At 44.7% G+C, this 18,738-nt stretch overlaps 1 protein-coding gene across 10 annotated transcripts in view; it reads left to right on the forward strand.

Moving 5' to 3' along the window:
- Nucleotides 1-18,738, forward strand: part of CCDC17 (coiled-coil domain containing 17) — a 33,847-nt gene that overhangs the window by 1,955 nt on the left and 13,154 nt on the right. For 6 of the 10 annotated variants that reach the window (XM_081195297.1, XM_081195301.1, XM_081195300.1 and 3 more), the window contains exons 2-15: nucleotides 3,738-3,944; nucleotides 4,322-4,459; nucleotides 5,364-5,426; nucleotides 6,181-6,298; nucleotides 7,087-7,246; nucleotides 7,447-7,566; nucleotides 7,994-8,127; nucleotides 9,077-9,211; nucleotides 10,146-10,372; nucleotides 10,740-10,825; nucleotides 11,201-11,416; nucleotides 16,306-16,528; nucleotides 16,864-16,974; nucleotides 18,143-18,300. In XM_081195297.1, coding sequence (XP_081051423.1) covers nucleotides 3,756-3,944; nucleotides 4,322-4,459; nucleotides 5,364-5,426; nucleotides 6,181-6,298; nucleotides 7,087-7,246; nucleotides 7,447-7,566; nucleotides 7,994-8,127; nucleotides 9,077-9,211; nucleotides 10,146-10,372; nucleotides 10,740-10,825; nucleotides 11,201-11,416; nucleotides 16,306-16,528; nucleotides 16,864-16,974; nucleotides 18,143-18,300 — 2,078 coding nt within the window. In that variant the 5' untranslated portion in view covers nucleotides 3,738-3,755. Of the gene's footprint in view, nucleotides 1-94; nucleotides 231-3,737; nucleotides 3,945-4,321; nucleotides 4,460-5,363; nucleotides 5,427-6,180; nucleotides 6,299-7,086; nucleotides 7,247-7,446; nucleotides 7,567-7,993; nucleotides 8,128-9,076; nucleotides 9,212-10,145; nucleotides 10,373-10,739; nucleotides 10,826-11,200; nucleotides 11,417-16,305; nucleotides 16,529-16,863; nucleotides 16,975-18,142; nucleotides 18,301-18,738 lie in introns of those variants that run through there. The other 4 variants (XM_081195304.1, XM_081195302.1, XM_081195305.1 and 1 more) reach the window with 4 other exon arrangements.

Genomic DNA, 18,738 nt, shown 5'->3' on the forward strand with positions numbered 1-18,738 from the left:
CGCAAAGCCTGCCGGGAAGCTACGTCTGTCAGGTGACGTAAATGCCTACAAAAAAACTACATCTACCAGCACGACTTGCGGCGCCTGCCCCCTAATTGTTTCCCCATGTTTTCTGGAGTTTTACACTTCCGAAAATGACGTGCAAGCCAAAGTTAATGACATGGAGCCTACCCGGAGGAGCGTTCTAAGGGGGATGTGGCCTCTCTTGTGATGGAGAAGCAGCTATATAGGTAGACGAATGACGGGGTCTTTTAGTGCAGATTAATTGGTATCTCGTAATTTTTAACTTTTCCGTTTTCAACCTTTTTGCGTTTTGCCCGATTCATTTATTTTTGCCTTTTGGTATACAACTTTTCCTTTTTTGAATCTATGGGAATCTCGTGACGATTGCCAAAATTCAGTATTATGCACATATCGTATTCATGGCATTTTATTCCGCTCTTCCTTCAAGCTCAGGCACCCCGCCACCCGTTTTTATTCCCTTTACACCCTTATAAGATGGGCTGCCTGAGAGACACAAGCCCAATGTCACCGAGGGAGTTTTGTGGCGGAGGGGGCATTTGCACAGGGTTCCCCAAGTCCGATGGGCTAGCGATCAGAACGCTACATTTCCGGCAGTCCTTCATTCATTGATATACAGTAAATCGTAATTACCGGTAACTTCAAAATAAGCAGACTTTTAAAATTCTTGCTTCCGCCTAAACACGTATAAAACTTCGATGTGGGTCGGCATTAAAAGAAACGAACAGCATCATGCTTTTAACAACACTGTTTTATGCCTGTTGATTTTTGTGAAGTTGGTAAGCATTCAAATCTATTTTTAACAGCAAAAAAGTAGCCCCACCGAAGCGGGGCCTCAAAAAATTAGTTGTAAACTCATAACTGTTCCTCTCCACGGAAATCTTTAGTAAAAGGCGAAAGATTTATACGATCTGAAGAGAAACCAGAGTATAAACTTAAGCACCGTGGTAGATTTGCTGGAGTAACCACGCCTGCTTCTTAGGTGACAGCAACTCCTTTAAACCAAGGGTTAAAATCTTGCTTTTCAACAACGAGTTATATTCCGGAATTTCTACTTGCTTTTAGAACCAGCACATGTAATATTTCACAACAGAAATAAACAGAAAATACAGATAAAGGAATTAATTCAGCGCACTGCATTATGGTTGTGACTAAATGCAAAATAAGCTCACAAACTCTTCCTGCTTTACGCCCCGCCCTCACCCAAGCCGTCAGCAGCGGCTGGATGCCCATATCTGTCAGTGGCTTCCCTTGCTGCTACAGACTTGTTGGGTCTTGTTCATAATGGTGGTTCAATTTTCTACATACAGTACTTGGAAAAATGATACCATTGGATAATTACGCAGTGAGCAATGTAACTAACAGGCAGGAAGTAGCAAGGCCCAGTGGCATAGCGTGGGGGGTGCCAGGGGTGCCAGCCGCACCGGGCGCAACTTCTGGGGGGGCGCGCTCGCTGCCTCCGGAGTCGCCGAAGAGCCTCGGGCGCAGGCTGTAGCTGGCAGCGGCTCTCAGCGCTCGCCGCGGTCCCCGCGCGTCAGTGCCACGGAGGGCGCGCCAGGCAGCCCCTCCTCAACGACGGGCAGCGTTCGCCTGCGGGGCTCGGCCAGCGCGCTGGGCTGGCCGCGTGGAGGAGCCGCCGCCGCCTGCCATGCCGCCCTGGCTGCTTCAACCGCGTCCGACAGCCGGCTCGAGGCTCCTTCCGGCCGGGTCTCCCGACGGGACGCGGCGGGCGGAGGCTCCAGCACCAAGCGCCACACCGCCCAGGCTCGGGTCGCTGTCTGGACGCACGCAGCCCGCCAAACCCGCCATCGGCGGCGCTCTAGTGCCTGCGCGCCAAGACCGCCCACCCGCCCCGACGGGGCCCCCCCACCCACGCCGGAGGCCGGCCGACGCACTGGCCCCAGAGCCGCCCCCTCCCCGCGCCAGAAAGAAGCCCCCTCCCCGCGCCAGAAAGAAGCCGCGTCGGGACTAGCCGGGCCGGGGAGGGAGACCGAGAAGGCTGCGCCGCGACACCCAAAGACGCGCGTCTTGGCGTATTAATGACCATGGTTAGGTGTTAGGGGGCGCAAATTACTTGCCTTGCCCCGGGTTAGGGGGCGCAAATTACTTGCCTTGCCCCGGGTGCTGATAACTCACGCTACGCCGCTGGCAAGGCCCCATGAAAATCTATACTTGGCTATGACAACACACTAATGATTAGTTTCTTTTCAATCTATCATCTCCAAGGAAGAAAAAAAATGCCCTTTTTCAAAAAGAGGATTTCATACTAAAAAATATATTTGCCAACAAATGTTCTTTTCAAATTCTAGTCTCAAACTCAGCAATAACAAAGTTGCCAACCCGAAGGATTGAAGTTACATGAAAGCAGATTCTGACTAAACATCAAGAAGCACTTTGACAGTAAGAGCTGTTTGACAGTGGAACAGACTCCCTGAGAAGGTTGTGGACTGTCCTTCACTGGAGGTTTTTAGCATTGGCTGGCCACCTGTCATGGATGCTTTAGTTGAGATTCCTGCATTGCAGGGGGTTGGACTAGATAGCCCTTGGGGGTCCTTTCCAATTCTACAATTTCTATGATTCTATGATACCAGTACTTGGTGTCTGTTTCTACACTTTCTTTTAGGGTTATCACACTCCCCATAAATAGATTTTCCCTGTGCTGGTGGCCATCAATGTGTCCTGTGGGAGCAAGTTCCTTAGTTTAAATATGTGCTGCATATTTAAACTACTTTTATCTGTTCCAAATCTTCCAACATTCAGCTTCATTGGATGTCCTTGAGTTCTAGCATTATGAGAGAGGAAGGAAATCTTTATCCTTTTTCTCCATACCATGCATAATTTTATAATCTTTTATTATGTCACCACTTACCTTTTCTTTAAGAAGTCCCAAATGCTGTGCCACCTTTCTTCCCAGGTGAGTTGCTCCATCCCATTTATCATTTAGGTTGCCCCTTTCTGAACCTTTTCCAAGTCAAAGGCGCACAAATGTGCACGTGGAAACAGACCCATGTATGCACGAATGCCGGAGTGTAGGGACAGCCTTTATTGCCCTGCATATAAACAACAGAAGAAGAAGAATGGAATTGCTTTAAGAACATACACTCTCCTTAACTGTCCCTCCCCTCTAGTGACTGATGCAGGGAGGTGGTTGACACCCCAACCAGGTATTATAGACTCAGCTCCTTCTTGGATTCTCAGATTGCACTTAGAGTTTCCCAGTAAGAGCTCTTATTGATTTGGTTAATATTATGTATTGCATTTACTTTAGGCCTTTTTATTATTACACCTTTTCATGTCATAAACTTTTTTCCACTTTGTACATATGGTTAGGAATGGACTATATGTACATAAACATTTTTATTGAAGTGCTTGTGGATTAGGCTTGCAGTAGCACAGAATCCAGGCCAGATATTACAGAGTGCTATCACAGAAAGGGCCCTGTCAGAAATAGAAAAAGCAAATAGAGACCAGGTGCACACACAGATCTCCTCTCCTTAACAGATCTTAGGTAACAGCAAACATAAACAGTAGCTACTGCCATGGTGATTATTCCAATCACTCTGAGCTACTTTGCTGCATCATTTTGGCTGGCTAGCACCACCTGCCAGTTACCAGCATAGCAACTATAGAAACTCCATATGCTGTTGTAGTCCTTTCCTGCAAGGAAGAACAAGTGCCCAGTGCCTTCCAAATAAATACCACCCTTTGTGGAACAGCAGCAGCAGTCACTCCTCATGATGACGGATCTGGTGGCTTTCCACTGTGCCAACTGCGGGATGGGGTTCCGCTCCAGGCGGCTGCTAGAAAAGCACATGGAAAAATTCTGCATTGGAGAGGAGACTGCATCTGATGTCAGATATCGAAACAGGCAAGCCCTCTGTAAGGGGAAAGAACCTAAGAAAGCAGAGACTCCGGACAGCATGGTAATGACCTGGCAATGTTTGTTAGACTTTCCCCCAACATTTTGGGACCTACTAGCTTGTGTGCTGGAGGGGGAAAGTTATGTGCTGCAATTTTGCTGACTGCATTGGCGTATAAGGCTTTTCCAGTCATACCAAAAAGCCATCAATATTTTAAACTTTTTCCTGTGTATGTACACATACAGCAGCAGGAGGAGGAAGGTGTGCCTAGATTTCCCCCCACCCCAGTTTCGAGGTGTTTCATGAACTGAGAGGGTTTTGAAGCCTTCTGTTTAGATATTTTAGCTTCCATGAATTTGCATTTGAGTAACAATATATTTTCCTGACACCCCCTTCCATTTATTGGCTTTCTTTTCTGGGTGGTGGTTTCTATGGCACAGCATCATCAGCTACAAGCACCAAAAACAAAGAAGCATCACTTGGATGGGGAATATGAGGAACAAGCACACCACTCCAGAAGCTTTGATAATAAAGGAAGTGTTTCAGACAGCCAGGCCTTGAAGAAACTGACTGAAGAGGTACTGCAGAAAAGAAGAGAGGAGCACAGATCTTTGCTCCATCATAGATTCTCTGTTTACAGTACTTCCATTCTAAACTACTTTACTTAGTAGTTAATTCATTCAAACACTTAGGTTATTTCCCCTCATCTCTGATGCCTTTTTATTTTTTGTCACCACAGATGAAAAATTTAGCTGATGAAACAAAGGGCTCATCATCTGAGTACAGCACCACAAGTCTAGCTTTCAGCTTATGCACTTCTTACAAGCATTTCAGAAAGCTCCCTCACCCCAACATTTCAGTTGAACTAAGGGACAATAAGCTGCAGTCTCCCGCTAGACGTGTTTTTAGAGCATTTGACAAACTTACCATTAGGCTTAGAAAGGTCAACTAGTAACATTGGCATGGAAAAGGTTGTATGAAACATTGGCCTATAGATTCAGAAAATTTGGCCACTAGTGTTGATTTTCTCGAGTTCCATATGAAATTCTATTAGCGTTGTGTTCACCAACAATAAAAAAGAATGGAAGAGAGCCAGCTCTTTTCTCTATATGATGTGCCAACAGCAAGATTGCCAATGGAAATGCAGGCCTCTTTGGACAGCTGTAAGAAATTCAGTAGGTGAAACCTTTCCTGTCACTGAGACAGAGTGATGGGAAAGCTTCACCTGTATCATTTCTGCTTAACACACAACAGAAGACACAATAGTCCTGCCAGAAAATAAGCTGGCAAACTTAAATAAAACAATAAACAAACCCTAATTAGCACCCATAACTTGAATAAGTTGTTTCAAGATCTTTTTAATATTGTGTTGTAGCTGTTGTAACCCACCTTGGAACCTTGGGGTGAAGGGTGGGTAATAAGTTGTAGTAGTAATTATAATAATAATCACTAAATCACTAAAGGAATTCTTCCCTTTCACAGTTCCACAAACTGAGGATGTCACTGGAAGACACTCTTCCTACATTCAGGACATTCCAGGCAGAGGTAAAACAGTGATTAAAGACTTTTAAAAAAAATGTTGCAGGCTTCTAGCAATTTTAATTCTGGATTGCAGTGGAGTGCTTAAAATTGCCAAAATTGTGTGAGGAACAACTTTACAGAAACTCATTGCCATGGGGAGCTCCTTCCTGTGCTGTTCCATTTTCAGACCAGAAAGTGCAGATCATAGCTCAGAACAGGGGGAGCAACACTAAAAGCTCTGCTCTGAGTTAATGTGGAGCAGACCTGAGATCTTTGGAATTTGCAGGATAAACTCTCCCACTGATCACAGGAATACGGTGGTCTTCCCAGTAACCTGTCCTGGTAACAGATTACAGTAGTAGCCAATGCAAATCCTACAAGCAGGGTGTTATATGCTAGTGGTAGTTGTTCATGAGATAAATATTTGAAATCCATTCCAATATGATATTATTTTTGTAATGGCTGTGTCCTATCTTTCCTTACAAGGAATTTAGAGAACAGCTTTAAGCTTTACCACTTAGGAAGTAGGCTAGTCTGATAGAGAGTGTGATTTACCCAAAGCTGAATAGAGATTTGAATCTGGGTTTCTCACATCTAAGCCCAGCACTCTGCCACTAAATCATGCAGGCTTTCAGTAGAGGGCATGCCGAGATTATTTCTTCTGGAATTTACAATTAATTCACCACAACATACCATTTGTCATGGGCATTTAGCTCTGAAGCATTGCATCACTGGCATATCAAACATATCAAACTTGTCATCTTTCCTTGACTCCTAGGATAACGACAGACACCAGCGGGAATACTGGAAGCGCCAACAGCAAATGGCAGGAGAACATGAGCGCCATTTGGCAGATATCCAGGCCAGAAACCAGTACCTGGAGCAGCAGAAGGATGGTAAGAGAATGAGAGTACCTACTAGATGACTGCCTTCTTGCTTCAGGTAAAGGGAATGACCTGGAGTTCAAAACAATAAAGGATGAGCAAACAGCCACCACTATCCAGCAAATGGCCAGGCCTGATACACAAGGCTCATGATACCACAAGTTCTACAGAAGGGAAGGAGGCAGTTAGACCCATCCACAAATACTACCGACAGCTAATTTTGTACTTGAGAGCTTTCTTGTCTACTTACGTATATTTGGAGGATGCATAGGCCAAGTCCTCAGAAACAGCAGATGACATGGTAAACCTGTGTCCGGACTGTTCCACTTCAGACTGTGCGTGAAGATTTTCATGACTGAATTCTCCTCCATACAAAACAACAACACAAAACCCATTTTGCATATAGAAGACTATCATTTCAGGGAATATATTTATACTCTAGCCTTCTCCCTGATATGCAAGTTTTCTATATGTAAGATTTTTCTTTTCTTTTCAGAGTGGGGTGGGGGGGGTAGGGTATTAAGTACCGGTAATAAGCACACATCTGCAATCTTTAGTACATATAAAGTGCAGGTTTGCTTTCCTTATCAGGTGTTTCTGAGAACTAGGACAAAGGATGCATATTAATTCACCAGGGATAACGTGTTCCCAGCTGGGCAGATCAGGGCTCTGATACAGGATAATGGAGAGAAATGATGTATCTATATTTTGCATGGAAATCCAATTCAGGGAGCCTCTGGAAATATGTTGACTTGGTCTAGGTGTTCTAATAAAGTGTGTCAAATTTTCTGTTTATCCAGAGATCCATAGGCGCCTGTCTGAACTGAAACTAGGGAACTCAGCTACATCTCATATTGAACAGCTGCTGGTGGAGTTGACTACCCAGGAGGGAAAAAACCAACTGGCTTTGGATGCTCTGCGGAAACAAGTGGAACTCCTGCAGGTATCCGCAGAGACCAGGTAAGGCTCAAAGAGGGACCATTTCTGGGAATGGATAGCCTAAGATCATTCCCTATCTGAGGTTGGAATAGGGGAGTCAGAAAAGGTCAAAAAGACCATTTGGGGAGTCTATCCATGACTCAAGCATTGTGGGAAGCAAGTATTATCACTGATTGAAAAAAGTAAGATGATACTCACACACCTTATTGGGGTTTTTTTAGAAGCAAACCCAAATCTCCCATCAACAGACAGACAGACATTGCTGAGGGCAACATAGAGAAAAAGGTCTTCAAGTCTATGTCATTTCCAGCAGCAGTTGGACCCCTCTCTTCAGAGATACAGTGAGTAGGGAGGGAGCTGCAAGACTAAATGGGACAATATTTTCTGTAAACAGAATTGACTATCAATTTATTAGATCTTTCACTGTTTGTTGCCTGGATTCCTCTCTGTCCCACTTTTGGGAAGCTCTGCAGTTGCAAGTTGCTACTCTGGGTGGATGGGAAGCAGATACTTTTCAATGGATGAGAGAGGAAACAACTTTCTTCCCAGTGGGCACAGTCAGTCCCTTTTCCCCACCATGTTGCGCATCTTCATGAAATACAGGTATTTAGCAAGCCCAGCTGTATTCATCTTCATGCCAGGAAAAATAGTTCCTTTGATTCCCCACCACCACCACCCTGAGCTAATAAAGACTTTGAAATGCTGTCAGAAGGAGAAAATCTAGCAATAGCACCAATAAATTATTGATGCATTTGTGTTTCCCTGCAGGGCACTTTACTTGGTTTATTTGCAGGGGGGAGGCAGTGACCATAACATCCTCCGTCAGATGTATGAGCTGCAGGTGGAGGCCACAGCCCTGGAGAAAGTAGGAGCAAGGCCTGAGCACAAGGGCAGAAAGAAGAGTGAGCTTTGTTTCCCTGTTTTCTTCTCTCCAAACTTGGATATTGTAGTGTTGCATGCCACACCAATATCCAAGTAGTGTGAAATTCCAGGGGTTCCAAGTGCTTACTCCACAGTGGAGACTGTGGTGTCTTTATGATATATATATGATACACACACACACACACACACACACACACACACACAACACACACACACACAACCTGAGCCTACAATAGAGGAGCTCACAACATTATCAGCCCAAAACAGTTTTGTTTATCCCATAGCCACAGGCTTGAATGCCAGCCATCAGAAATTAGGCATGGTTCTCACAAGCATTTTGCTTCTTTCCTTCTGGCTTCTAGCTTCTAGCTCACATCACTGCAGCTTTCAACTTTGTATTTGTCCTTCAACTCATCTCACAAAGAACCCCTTTCCTTTGTTTACCTTAATGGCCCATCACACAGGTTATCACCTCAACACAAGAAGGTAGCCTGGCTTATATTTTAAGATTTGCTGGATCCAGGTTAGATTTAGAAGGATCTCACATACAGCCTACTTCCTCCTCCACCCCAACTTATAACAGTATCATAGACTAGGCTGTCTCTTGGACCCTTGGGACAATGTGGCACTCTCTAGATGCTGTTGGGCTTCAATTTCTATCAGCCCCAGTCAACATGGTCAATGCTCAGGGATGATGGAAGCTATAGTCCAACATCTGGGTGGCATCATGTTGGCTGTCCCTGCCTTTAGGCCTTGAGCTCAAAGAGGCTTTACTATTCACAGCCAAGTGAGAATCAATTCCACTGGACAGTATGGTCCTCTTACAAAGCTCATGTGCTATCATAAATGTGTATGATGCCAAATGGTTATTTGCTGATTATGCAGATTGAGAAACCTTAGTAAATACTTCTCGCTCTTTCATGTCTCCAAGCCATCTTTGTTGTTGATTGGCTCTTCTTGTCCTTGCAGAACATGAAGGTAGCCCGAACTCCTACCCACGGGGTTTGGATGCTGAGCTCCTGTCTGTTGAGCTGGAGAACCAGAGGCTGGAAGATGAGATATTAAAGTTGAAGATCCTGAAGGACAGAAGGAAAATAGAAGATGGTGGGGACCATAGCCTACTCTATTGAAGTTGGGCCAAAGAAGTTTAAGATACAGTAGCAGGCATCAATCTCTGCAATTCAGGGCATTGGCATATATATCACCTAAGCAATCACTTTGATTTGGGACACTTTGATTTGGAGGTTTAAGTGGAAGTGCAGAGTATTCTCTTTGGACGGTAACCAGATCTGTTTGCTGTTGGCGAAATTCAGCCTCCATAGTTGTCCATTATGGAGAGAAATCATGAAAGATGGCAGAGATGGGCTGAGTACCGTATTCTACTGCAGTGAGCTTGCCAACCAGATCGTGGTTCATTATTCTCCTGGGCATTTGGGCGGTGCTAAGGTCTGGTGTTTGGTTGTTTATTTTTTATGTTCATCCTTATTCAAGGTGGGATGTGGTTATTTTACATTGTTGGGTTTTTTTGTGGATGAACACTTCTAGTATATTTGTTTTGTTTTAATGCATTTTTATTGATATTGTTTGTTATCCCTGTAAATCACTTTGGAACTCCTTTTATGTGAAGCAATTCCTAAACTAAATGCACCAAATCTCATCTACTCATTTGACACATAGATTATACTGCCAGGATTTCCAAGCAGGTCCTTTTTCTTTGTGATTCTACACATACCCCAAATTTTCAAGACCACCCCATCTGCAGTATGGAGGTTGCTAATGGCCAAAGGTGCTCCTTGAAATGTTGGGCAGGAAGAGGGCAACATTTCCACAACTAAATGGCTTTGGAGATGTAGCTGAAATGTTCAGTAGTGTCAATCCAGCAAAAACAAATAAGGACATTGAGCTGGCTTTGTTTTTACAAAGAGCCAGATGAATAATATGCAGGCTCTTGTCCCACCGCATAAGGATTCTTTCCCAGTATTGGCACAAGCAATAACTGTGTTAATGGGCTCCCCCTGTTCATCTTCTTTTTCATCAGGGTCTTCAGGCACAGAGCTGGTGCAACTGCAGCGGTTACACATGGCAGAGATGGCTCAACTGCATGCAGAGATTGGCAGCCTGAGACATGACACAGAGAGGATGAAGCTAAGACATCCCAAGAGGGGGTCACCACTACCCCGGCTGCCACCTCCTATAGCTCCACCCCTGCCACCTCCTCCCCCTCTTCTTGGATTGCCTGACCCTACCTTTCCAGCTAGTAACATGGTTAGTGCCCCTTTAACTTGGGAAACCTCAGGCAAAAGTCATACTGAATAAATGCTTTTGGAGTGGAGATAGTATAAAAATACTTCTATAGTTTCAATAATTCAGAGCTATCATCCTGTGTGGTTGGCTCTCTCCATATCTGTGTTCACTCCAGAAAGATGCATCCAGTGGTTCATGCTCTGCTCGTTGCAAATATGCTGACCATTTTGCTCAGGGGTGAATGATTTATCTGAAGCTGTTGAGTTATATTCTTAAGAGTTTCCTTGGGGCAGCAAGCCTCATTATTCCAGCTAAGACTGATTGCTGATATTTCCTTTTTCTATTATTTGGTAATGTAAAACAGCTCTCATATTTCTGCCTGCTATAGGACCCCATGAGAGCATCTGCCACAGCTATGAGCCAGTACTTCCTGGACCCTTCTGATGCCCTGGGACCAGCTCCATATGATCCGGCGTATGTCATTTCTATTACCTGTATCATTCTGGGTTGGGCTGGGGGGAGGGCAGCATATGTTATTTTTTCTGTCTCATTCTTGCATAGAGTATTTGTAGACACTGCCATGTAAAGTGAAGATGTTCATTTTTTTCCATCCTAATGCCATTTCTAGGGATACATTTTGGAATCTAGCCTGTTGAGTCTTCTGGACTGCAGCCAGCTTATAGAAAATAGCTGTTGTTAAGTGTTTGGGGTGGTGGGAGATAGGCTGTATGCCTAAACCCTCCTAATTCCTGGAAGTGCCTAGAACCCCTGGAGTTTCACTCAGATTGGGGTGGCATGCAAGCTGTGTTAACTATTACATGAGTGTGACAAATTATCATCTCTCTGCAGGTCTGGCTTTGTGATATTCTATGATTTTCTTTTGGGCCTGGATCCCACATTCTATCAAGTCTGCCTCGTCTCTGGCCTGTTCCGTAATGGGCAAGAGTTGGGCAAGCCCACCCCACTGCCCGTTGTCTCCTCTGATATGGGTCAATACCCACAGTATGTGACTGATGGGCAAAGAGGGTGCTGCGCCATCATAGCAGCTAGGCAACCAGTCCCAAGGTGAGTTTCAGTGGCTTTTGCCATGACATGACATCTCATCTCTTCTGTTCCCAGGTCATTATCTGGGCAGCCATTCCCAGTTGGCAAAGTTATTTGTTTTAATTGTTTCAATGTATATAGTGTACAGCAAAATAATGCTCAAGACAAATGCAATGATAAGTGGTAGAAGATTCCTTTCTAAACAACAATGCAAAGAAGACCATCAGAGTTTGCAGGGCAGCAGTTGAAGAAGGAGCAAAAAGGGTTTTCTTGTGTGTGTGTGTGTTTCTTTGTGGCTGATTAGCTGTTTTCCCTGTGTAAAGGTCAGAGGGGGCAGGGTTTCTGTTGAGGCAGGGGATTAGCTGTGGGAGGAGCTTATCAGAGTTTGCAGGGCAGCGGCGCGCGCCTAGCGGAGCGCGCAGTTATACCCATCTTTTAGATTTAGGGGAGCTAGTCTCAAACGTTTGTTGGGGGAGACCTAGGTTTTTTTTGTGGGGGAAGTTATTTGTCCTGTCTTCAAGCTTTTTATGATGGAGGACCTCTGTAGCCACCCCCAACGACACGATCTCAAGATGGAAGGGGAGGGAACAGCTGCAGTCGCCTGCGATTCCTGCGCAACGTTTGCCATCTTGCCAAAGGTTGCAGGCAGCTTTACCTGCAGCAATTGCATGTTGATTGCCCTTTTAAAAGACAAAGTCCAGCAACTGGAGGAACATGTAGCTACGCTCCAAAGAATTAGAGAGCTGGAGCTCTTCTTGGAAGCAACAGAGCACACCGTCCCCACCAAGGAGGAGACAGGGGACTCCCCTGAGAAGGAGGCTAGTTCATCAACACAGGAGCCAGATATATGGAGAAACGTGACTCAAAGAAGTAGGAGGCCCAGGGTTCACTCTGATTGTTTAGAAATACACAATCGCTTTGAGGTCCTCTTCCCTAGCATGGAAGACGAAGAGCAGACTCCATTTGAGGATCTCTCCCTCATTACAGTCGATCAGGTATATGAAGACGAGCAGCAAAGTCAGTCCTCAGGGAATGTGCAGGCGACCTTGGAACGGACAGCTCACGGAAGAACCCCGACCAAACCCAAGAGGAGGCGTGTAGTGGTGATAGGAGATTCACTACTGAGGGGAACAGAAGCAGTGATCTGTGGGCCTGACAAGATGTCTCGGGAAGTGTGCTGTCTCCCCGGGGCTAAGATCCAAGATGTAACTGAACGACTGCAAGGAATCATAAAACCCACTGACAAATACCCCTTCCTCTTGGTTCATGTGGGAACCAATGACACTGCAAGCAATAGCCTCCAGAAGATCAAAAGAGACTACGAGGCTCTCGGCAGGAAATTGAAGCAACTAAATGCACAAATTGTCATCTCGTCTGTCCTCCCAGTTGAACGACGTGGCCCAGGGAGAGAGGGGAAAATAGTGGAAGTGAACAGCTGGCTTCGCAAATGGTGTAAACAGGAACGGTTTGGATTCTTAGATCACGGACTGCAGTTTCTTGAAGATGGACTTCTGGCAAGTGATGGGCTGCACCTCACAACGGTTGGGAGAAATGTTTTTGCCAAAAACCTCAGAAACCTCATCAGGAGGGCTTTAAATTGACAAATGTGGGGGAGGGAGACAGTGCTCCTGAAGGTAGGAGTCTATCAATTAATGAAGATGATCATCCAAATGTCATAGACCAAATGGAGCAAACAGCACGCGGACCTAGTGGTGGGAGGAAAAAATCCTTAAATAAGAGACACGGGGGAATGATTAATGGACTTCAATGTCTGTACACTAATGCGCAAAGCATGGGAAATAAACAAGATGAGCTTGAGCTCTTGGTACAGCAAACTAAATATGACATAATAGGCATCACTGAAACCTGGTGGGATAAGTCCCACGATTGGAATGTAATAATGGGGGGATACAATCTATTTCAGAGAAACAGACCAGACAAGAAAGGAGGAGGATTGGCGTTATATGTCAGGGATGTGTATACCTGTGAAGAGATCCAAGATTTAGAACCTCAAAGCCAAAGTGAGAGCATTTGGGTCAAAATTAAGGGAGAGAAGAATAACAGAGACCTCATTGTGGGAGTTTACTATAGATCCCCAAGCCAAACGGAGGACATAGATGATGCCTTCCTGGAACAGATGGCCAAGCATGCAAAAGGAAGGGAGATAGTAGTAATGGGGGACTTCAATTACCCGGATATTTGTTGGACGTCAAACTCAGCCAAGAGCATAAGGTCAAACAGATTCCTCACTGGCCTTGCAGACAACTTCATTGTCCAGAAAGTGGGAGAAGCAACAAGAGGAACAGCCATTTTAGATCTGGTCCTAACCAATGTTGATGACCTGGTTAGTGGGGTAGATGTGGATGGATCATTAGGCGCGAGTGATCATGCTCTTCTGAAGTTTACTATACAGCGGAAAGGAGCAGCCAAGCATACTAGGACTCAATTTCTTGACTTTAAGAAAGCCGACTTCATAAAACTTAGGGAAGTGCTGGGTGAGATCCCATGGACAGCAATACTAAAAGGAAAGGGAGTTCATGATGGCTGGGAGTTTGTTAAGAGGGAGATAGTAAAAGCACAACGTCAGGCAATACCAATGAGACGGAAACATGGAAGGTGCCTAAAGAAGCCAGGGTGGCTATCTAAAGAACTTTTAACTGAATTAAGATTAAAAAAGGATGTGTACAAAAAACGGAAAAGGGGGGAAACCACCAAAGAGGAATTCAAACAAATAGCCAGCACGTGTAGACACAAAGTCAGAAAAGCTAAAGCACAGAATGAACTCAGGCTTGCTAGAGAGGTTAAAAGCAACAAAAAAGGCTTCTATGGGTATGTTCGTAGCAAAAGGAAGAACAAAGAAACAGTGGGGTCACTCAGAGGAGAAGATGGTGAAATGCAAACAGGGGACACAGAAAGGGCTGAACTCCTCAATGCCTTCTTTGCCTCAGTCTTCTCCGATAAAGAAAACAATGCCCGACCTGAAGAATTTGGAGCAAATGATTCAGCAAAGGAAACACAGCCCAGAATAACTAAGGAGATAGTACAAGAATATTTGGCTAGTTTAGATGTATTCAAGTCTCCAGGGCCAGATGAACTGCATCCAAGAGTATTAAAAGAACTGGCAGATGTGATCTCAGAACCACTGGCAGTCATCTTTGAGAATTCCTGGAGAACAGGCGAAGTCCCGGCAGACTGGAGGAGGGCAAATGTTGTCCCTATTTTCAAAAAGGGGAAAAGAGAGGACCCAAATAATTACCGCCCAGTCAGTCTGACATCAATAGCAGGGAAGATTATGGAGCAGATCATTAAGCAAACAGTCTGTGAGCACCTAGAAAGGAATGCTGTGATCACCAATAGTCAGCATGGATTTCTGAAAAATAAGTCATGTCAGACTAACCTGATCTCGTTTTTTGACGGAATTACAAGCCTGGTAGATGAAGGGAACGCAGTGGATGTAGCCTACCTTGATTTCAGCAAGGCATTTGACAAGGTGCCCCATGATATTCTTGTAAAGAAGCTGGTTAAATGCGGTCTTGACTATGCTACCACTCAGTGGATTTGTAACTGGCTGACTGACCGAACCCAAAGGGTGCTCATCAATGGTTCCTCTTCATCCTGGAGAAGAGTGACTAGTGGGGTGCCACAGGGTTCTGTCTTGGGCCCGGTCTTATTCAACATCTTTATCAACGACTTGGATGATGGACTCAAGGGCATCCTGATCAAATTTGCAGATGACACCAAACTGGGAGGGGTGGCTAACACCCCAGAGGACAGGATCACACTTCAAAACGACCTTGACAGATTAGAGAACTGGGCAAAAACAAACAAAATGATTTTTAACAGGGAGAAATGTAAAGTATTGCACTTGGGCAAAAAAAAATGAGAGGCACAAATACAAGATGGGTGACACCTGGCTTGAGAGCAGTACATGTGAAAAGGATCTAGGAGTCTTGGTTGACCACAAACTTGACATGAGCCAACAGTGTGACGCGGCAGCTAAAAAAGCCAATGCAATTCTGGGCTGCATCAATAGGAGTATAGCATCTAGATCAAGGGAAGTAATAGTGCCACTGTATTCTGCTCTGGTCAGACCACACCTGGAGTACTGTGTCCAGTTCTGGGCACCACAATTCAAGGACACTGACAAACTGGAACGTGTCCAGAGGAGGGCAACCAAAATGGTCAAAGGCCTGGAAACGATGCCTTATGAGGAACGGCTAAGGGAGCTGGGCATGTTTAGCCTGGAGAAGAGGAGGTTAAGGGGTGATATGATAGCCATGTTCAAATATATAAAAGGATGTCACATAGAGGAGGGAGAAAGGTTGTTTTCTGCTGCTCCAGAGAAGCGGACACGGAGCAATGGATCCAAACTACAAGAAAGAAGATTCCACCTAAACATTAGGAAGAACTTCCTGACAGTAAGAGCTGTTCGACAGTGGAATTTGCTGCCAAGGAGTGTGGTGGAGTCTCCTACTTTGGAGGTCTTTAAGCAGAGGCTTGACAACCATATGTCAGGAGTGCTCTGATGGTGTTTCCTGCTTGGCAGGGGGTTGGACTCGATGGCCCTCGTGGTCTCTTCCAACTCTATGATTCTATGATTCTATCATGAACTGCTTTTATCCTGACCCATTAGAAGACTCAGGGCCCTATCATCTTGGCATGGGAACCACTCACTCTGGGGATTAGTATGAGCTTCAGATTGCCATAAAATAGGCTGTTTCAGTCCAGTTTTGCACATGCCAGATTCTTGTCTGTTCTTATTTAGATGTCAGATACGTTAGTGTCATATAGAAGATAGTCTTCTTTGCCAAACCCCCATGTGAAACATGGCTACAGTGAACTCTGTATTCAGATTTGTAGAGAAAAAGGTAGGCTTGTATGTATTACCTTTGTCTGTGCTTGCTTTTCAGAGTCCTTCCTTCAACCACCATCACCCTCATAACCGAGCTTCAAGCATCTGGAGGCTTTGATGCTTATGGGCTGGAGATCCAAAATTTGGCCCCCAGGGGGTGGGCCAAAATCAACATCTTTGACCATCTACATCAAGTGATGTGTGGGCGCTGGAAGATCCCCATCCGAGTGCTTCCTATGAAGCCAAGCCTCACTCCAGAACAGTTGAATGGTGTGCCCCAGGTGAGGACCTTTAGCAAGGTTCAGTGCTGAGTGCCAAGAAAATTATTTCCTGACCAACATGAAGGGAGAGTGTCATGCTCGCGCTCTCAGGAGACTCGTGGTGAACCATTAACATTGGCACTTAACACTGAGCACCTACTTTCTGCATTGTGCTGGGTGTGATTTGAGACAGGTTCAATCTCAGGCCTCATTGACTGAAGAGAAACATTCCTGGAATGATGGCTGTTCCTCAGAACACCTTGGCCAGATCAAGATAAATTAGTCCAACATCGTCTTCAGTTATTTTCGCATCTGTTTTAATCCCAACCAGACCACACCTTGTTTTTTCCTCACAGTTGGGTAAAGCAGAGCTGTACTTGCGACTAGTGAATGCAAGAGATGCTGACATGCAGTCGATGGCAGAGATTCATCCAGGCAATGCCTCCTTGTACAAATACCCTCCTACAGTGAGTTGAACTGCATGGCATTATTGTCTCCTTCGAAGTTATTTTTAACTCTTTTTCGAGTTAGCATTGCTTGAGGGCAGATTCTGAAAAACAGGTTCTTTGTGTCCTCAATATTTATTTGCTGCAGAGAACCAGAATGACACTAAAAAGACAATTTGAAATAATAGATAAATGGTGAAAAATTGGGAAACCACAAGGAGAACATGAGCACAATAATAGCCTCCCACTCCTGTTCCCCCAAAACTGGTACTTGGTGGGATACTACCTCTGATCCTGGAGGTTATAGCCATCATAACTAGTAGTAGCCACTGATAGCTGAACTGGAGGTTAAAGCTATCCAGTATCCATGGAAGATAAGGCTAAGAGCAAACTCAGTGAAAATGTATTAATTAGATATTTCAAAGGAATAAATGAAGTATGCTACCATCTGACTGAAGCCTTTTAAAATCCCAGCTATTAACTATTTAGCACATTCATATAAAACTCCAGATGAATTAATAACTAATTCAACAATTAAGTAGCTACTTTAATTCCTAGCATAAAAAATAATTCTATCTGTCACTCAACTGAAAAGTCCAAGGTTCTCAAATAGTGTCTCAGTGAGATGCACCACTGCACCAGTCTCTCAAACACAGTGAGGCAGCATGGCAGAGAGGATAGGAGAAGCACTGGGTTGGTGGCAGCAGGTACAAGCATACTCATCTATACCTGCCGCTACCAATCCAGTGCTCTTCCGCCCTTGCTCCTGCTTCTGCACTGACTTGCACAATCCTGGGCCCAGAAAGTGCATCATACAGCACAACTGGTTCCATGTTCAAAAAAAAAAAAAAAAAAAAAAAAAAAAAAAAAAAAGGACCCAAATTGTTGGAAATCATGAAACAAAAGCTTAAAGTTTTCCAGATAAAATTAGTACTGTATTACTGAGAGGCGAAAGCAAGTTTTAAATTTCCATCATTCCAATGCTAATACTGAGTGGAAGCAAGGTGGTTTGTAGAAATGACGGCAGGTGGATGGCAAACTCTCCACTGGAAGGAACATTTGAAAAGTAGGATCAGGAGATTGGAAGCCTTCCTTTCACCCCCAGTATATTTTCACTGCCCTCGCCTTGCTTGTCATGCTACCCGCCTCACCTGTTTAATCCTGTTGTATTTTGTTCTTTCAAATGCAGGTGTCCAGTTGCACAGCACCCCCTACAGACTTTCCTGCAGCCCAGCGCTCTTTCCACCCTGCCCCCACCAGCCTGTTCTTCTCTGTCCCTCCTTACACTGGCTTTGTTGACTCTCCTCCTGATCAGGAACAGCCTCTCCAATACAAACCCAATAAAAGGTGAGAAAGGAGGAAGACCACCCCTTTCTCCTTTCAGGACTAGGCTTTCCTTCTAACGAAGATAAGTCAGCACAGAAATGCCTACTGTCTTCCTTTGTATATGTCTCTGTGTGTTTTGTGTATAAATGAAACAACTAAAAGATTATGCATCTCTAATCCACCCATGTCTGTGATTTTCTCTGTATTTTTAATTAAGGATATGGGGGCTGTTTTTAAGAGTACATCTGCATGAGGTTTTGATGGTGGCAGGATTGGATGTACTTACCCATCTGCACAGCAGAGGGTAGTTATAGTCTACTCTGCCTGCAACTGACCATATAAACTAAAGCACAACATCAATTAATATTTTCTTTCCACGGACTATACCATACCACAAGGAGAGATTTCTCCTGACCTTCCCATTGGCAGCAGAACACCAAAATGTGTTCAGAATAACTG

This window comes from Podarcis bocagei (assembly GCF_964188305.1).
Source record: "Podarcis bocagei genome assembly, chromosome: 5".
NCBI classification, from domain to species: Eukaryota; Metazoa; Chordata; class Lepidosauria; order Squamata; family Lacertidae; genus Podarcis; species Podarcis bocagei.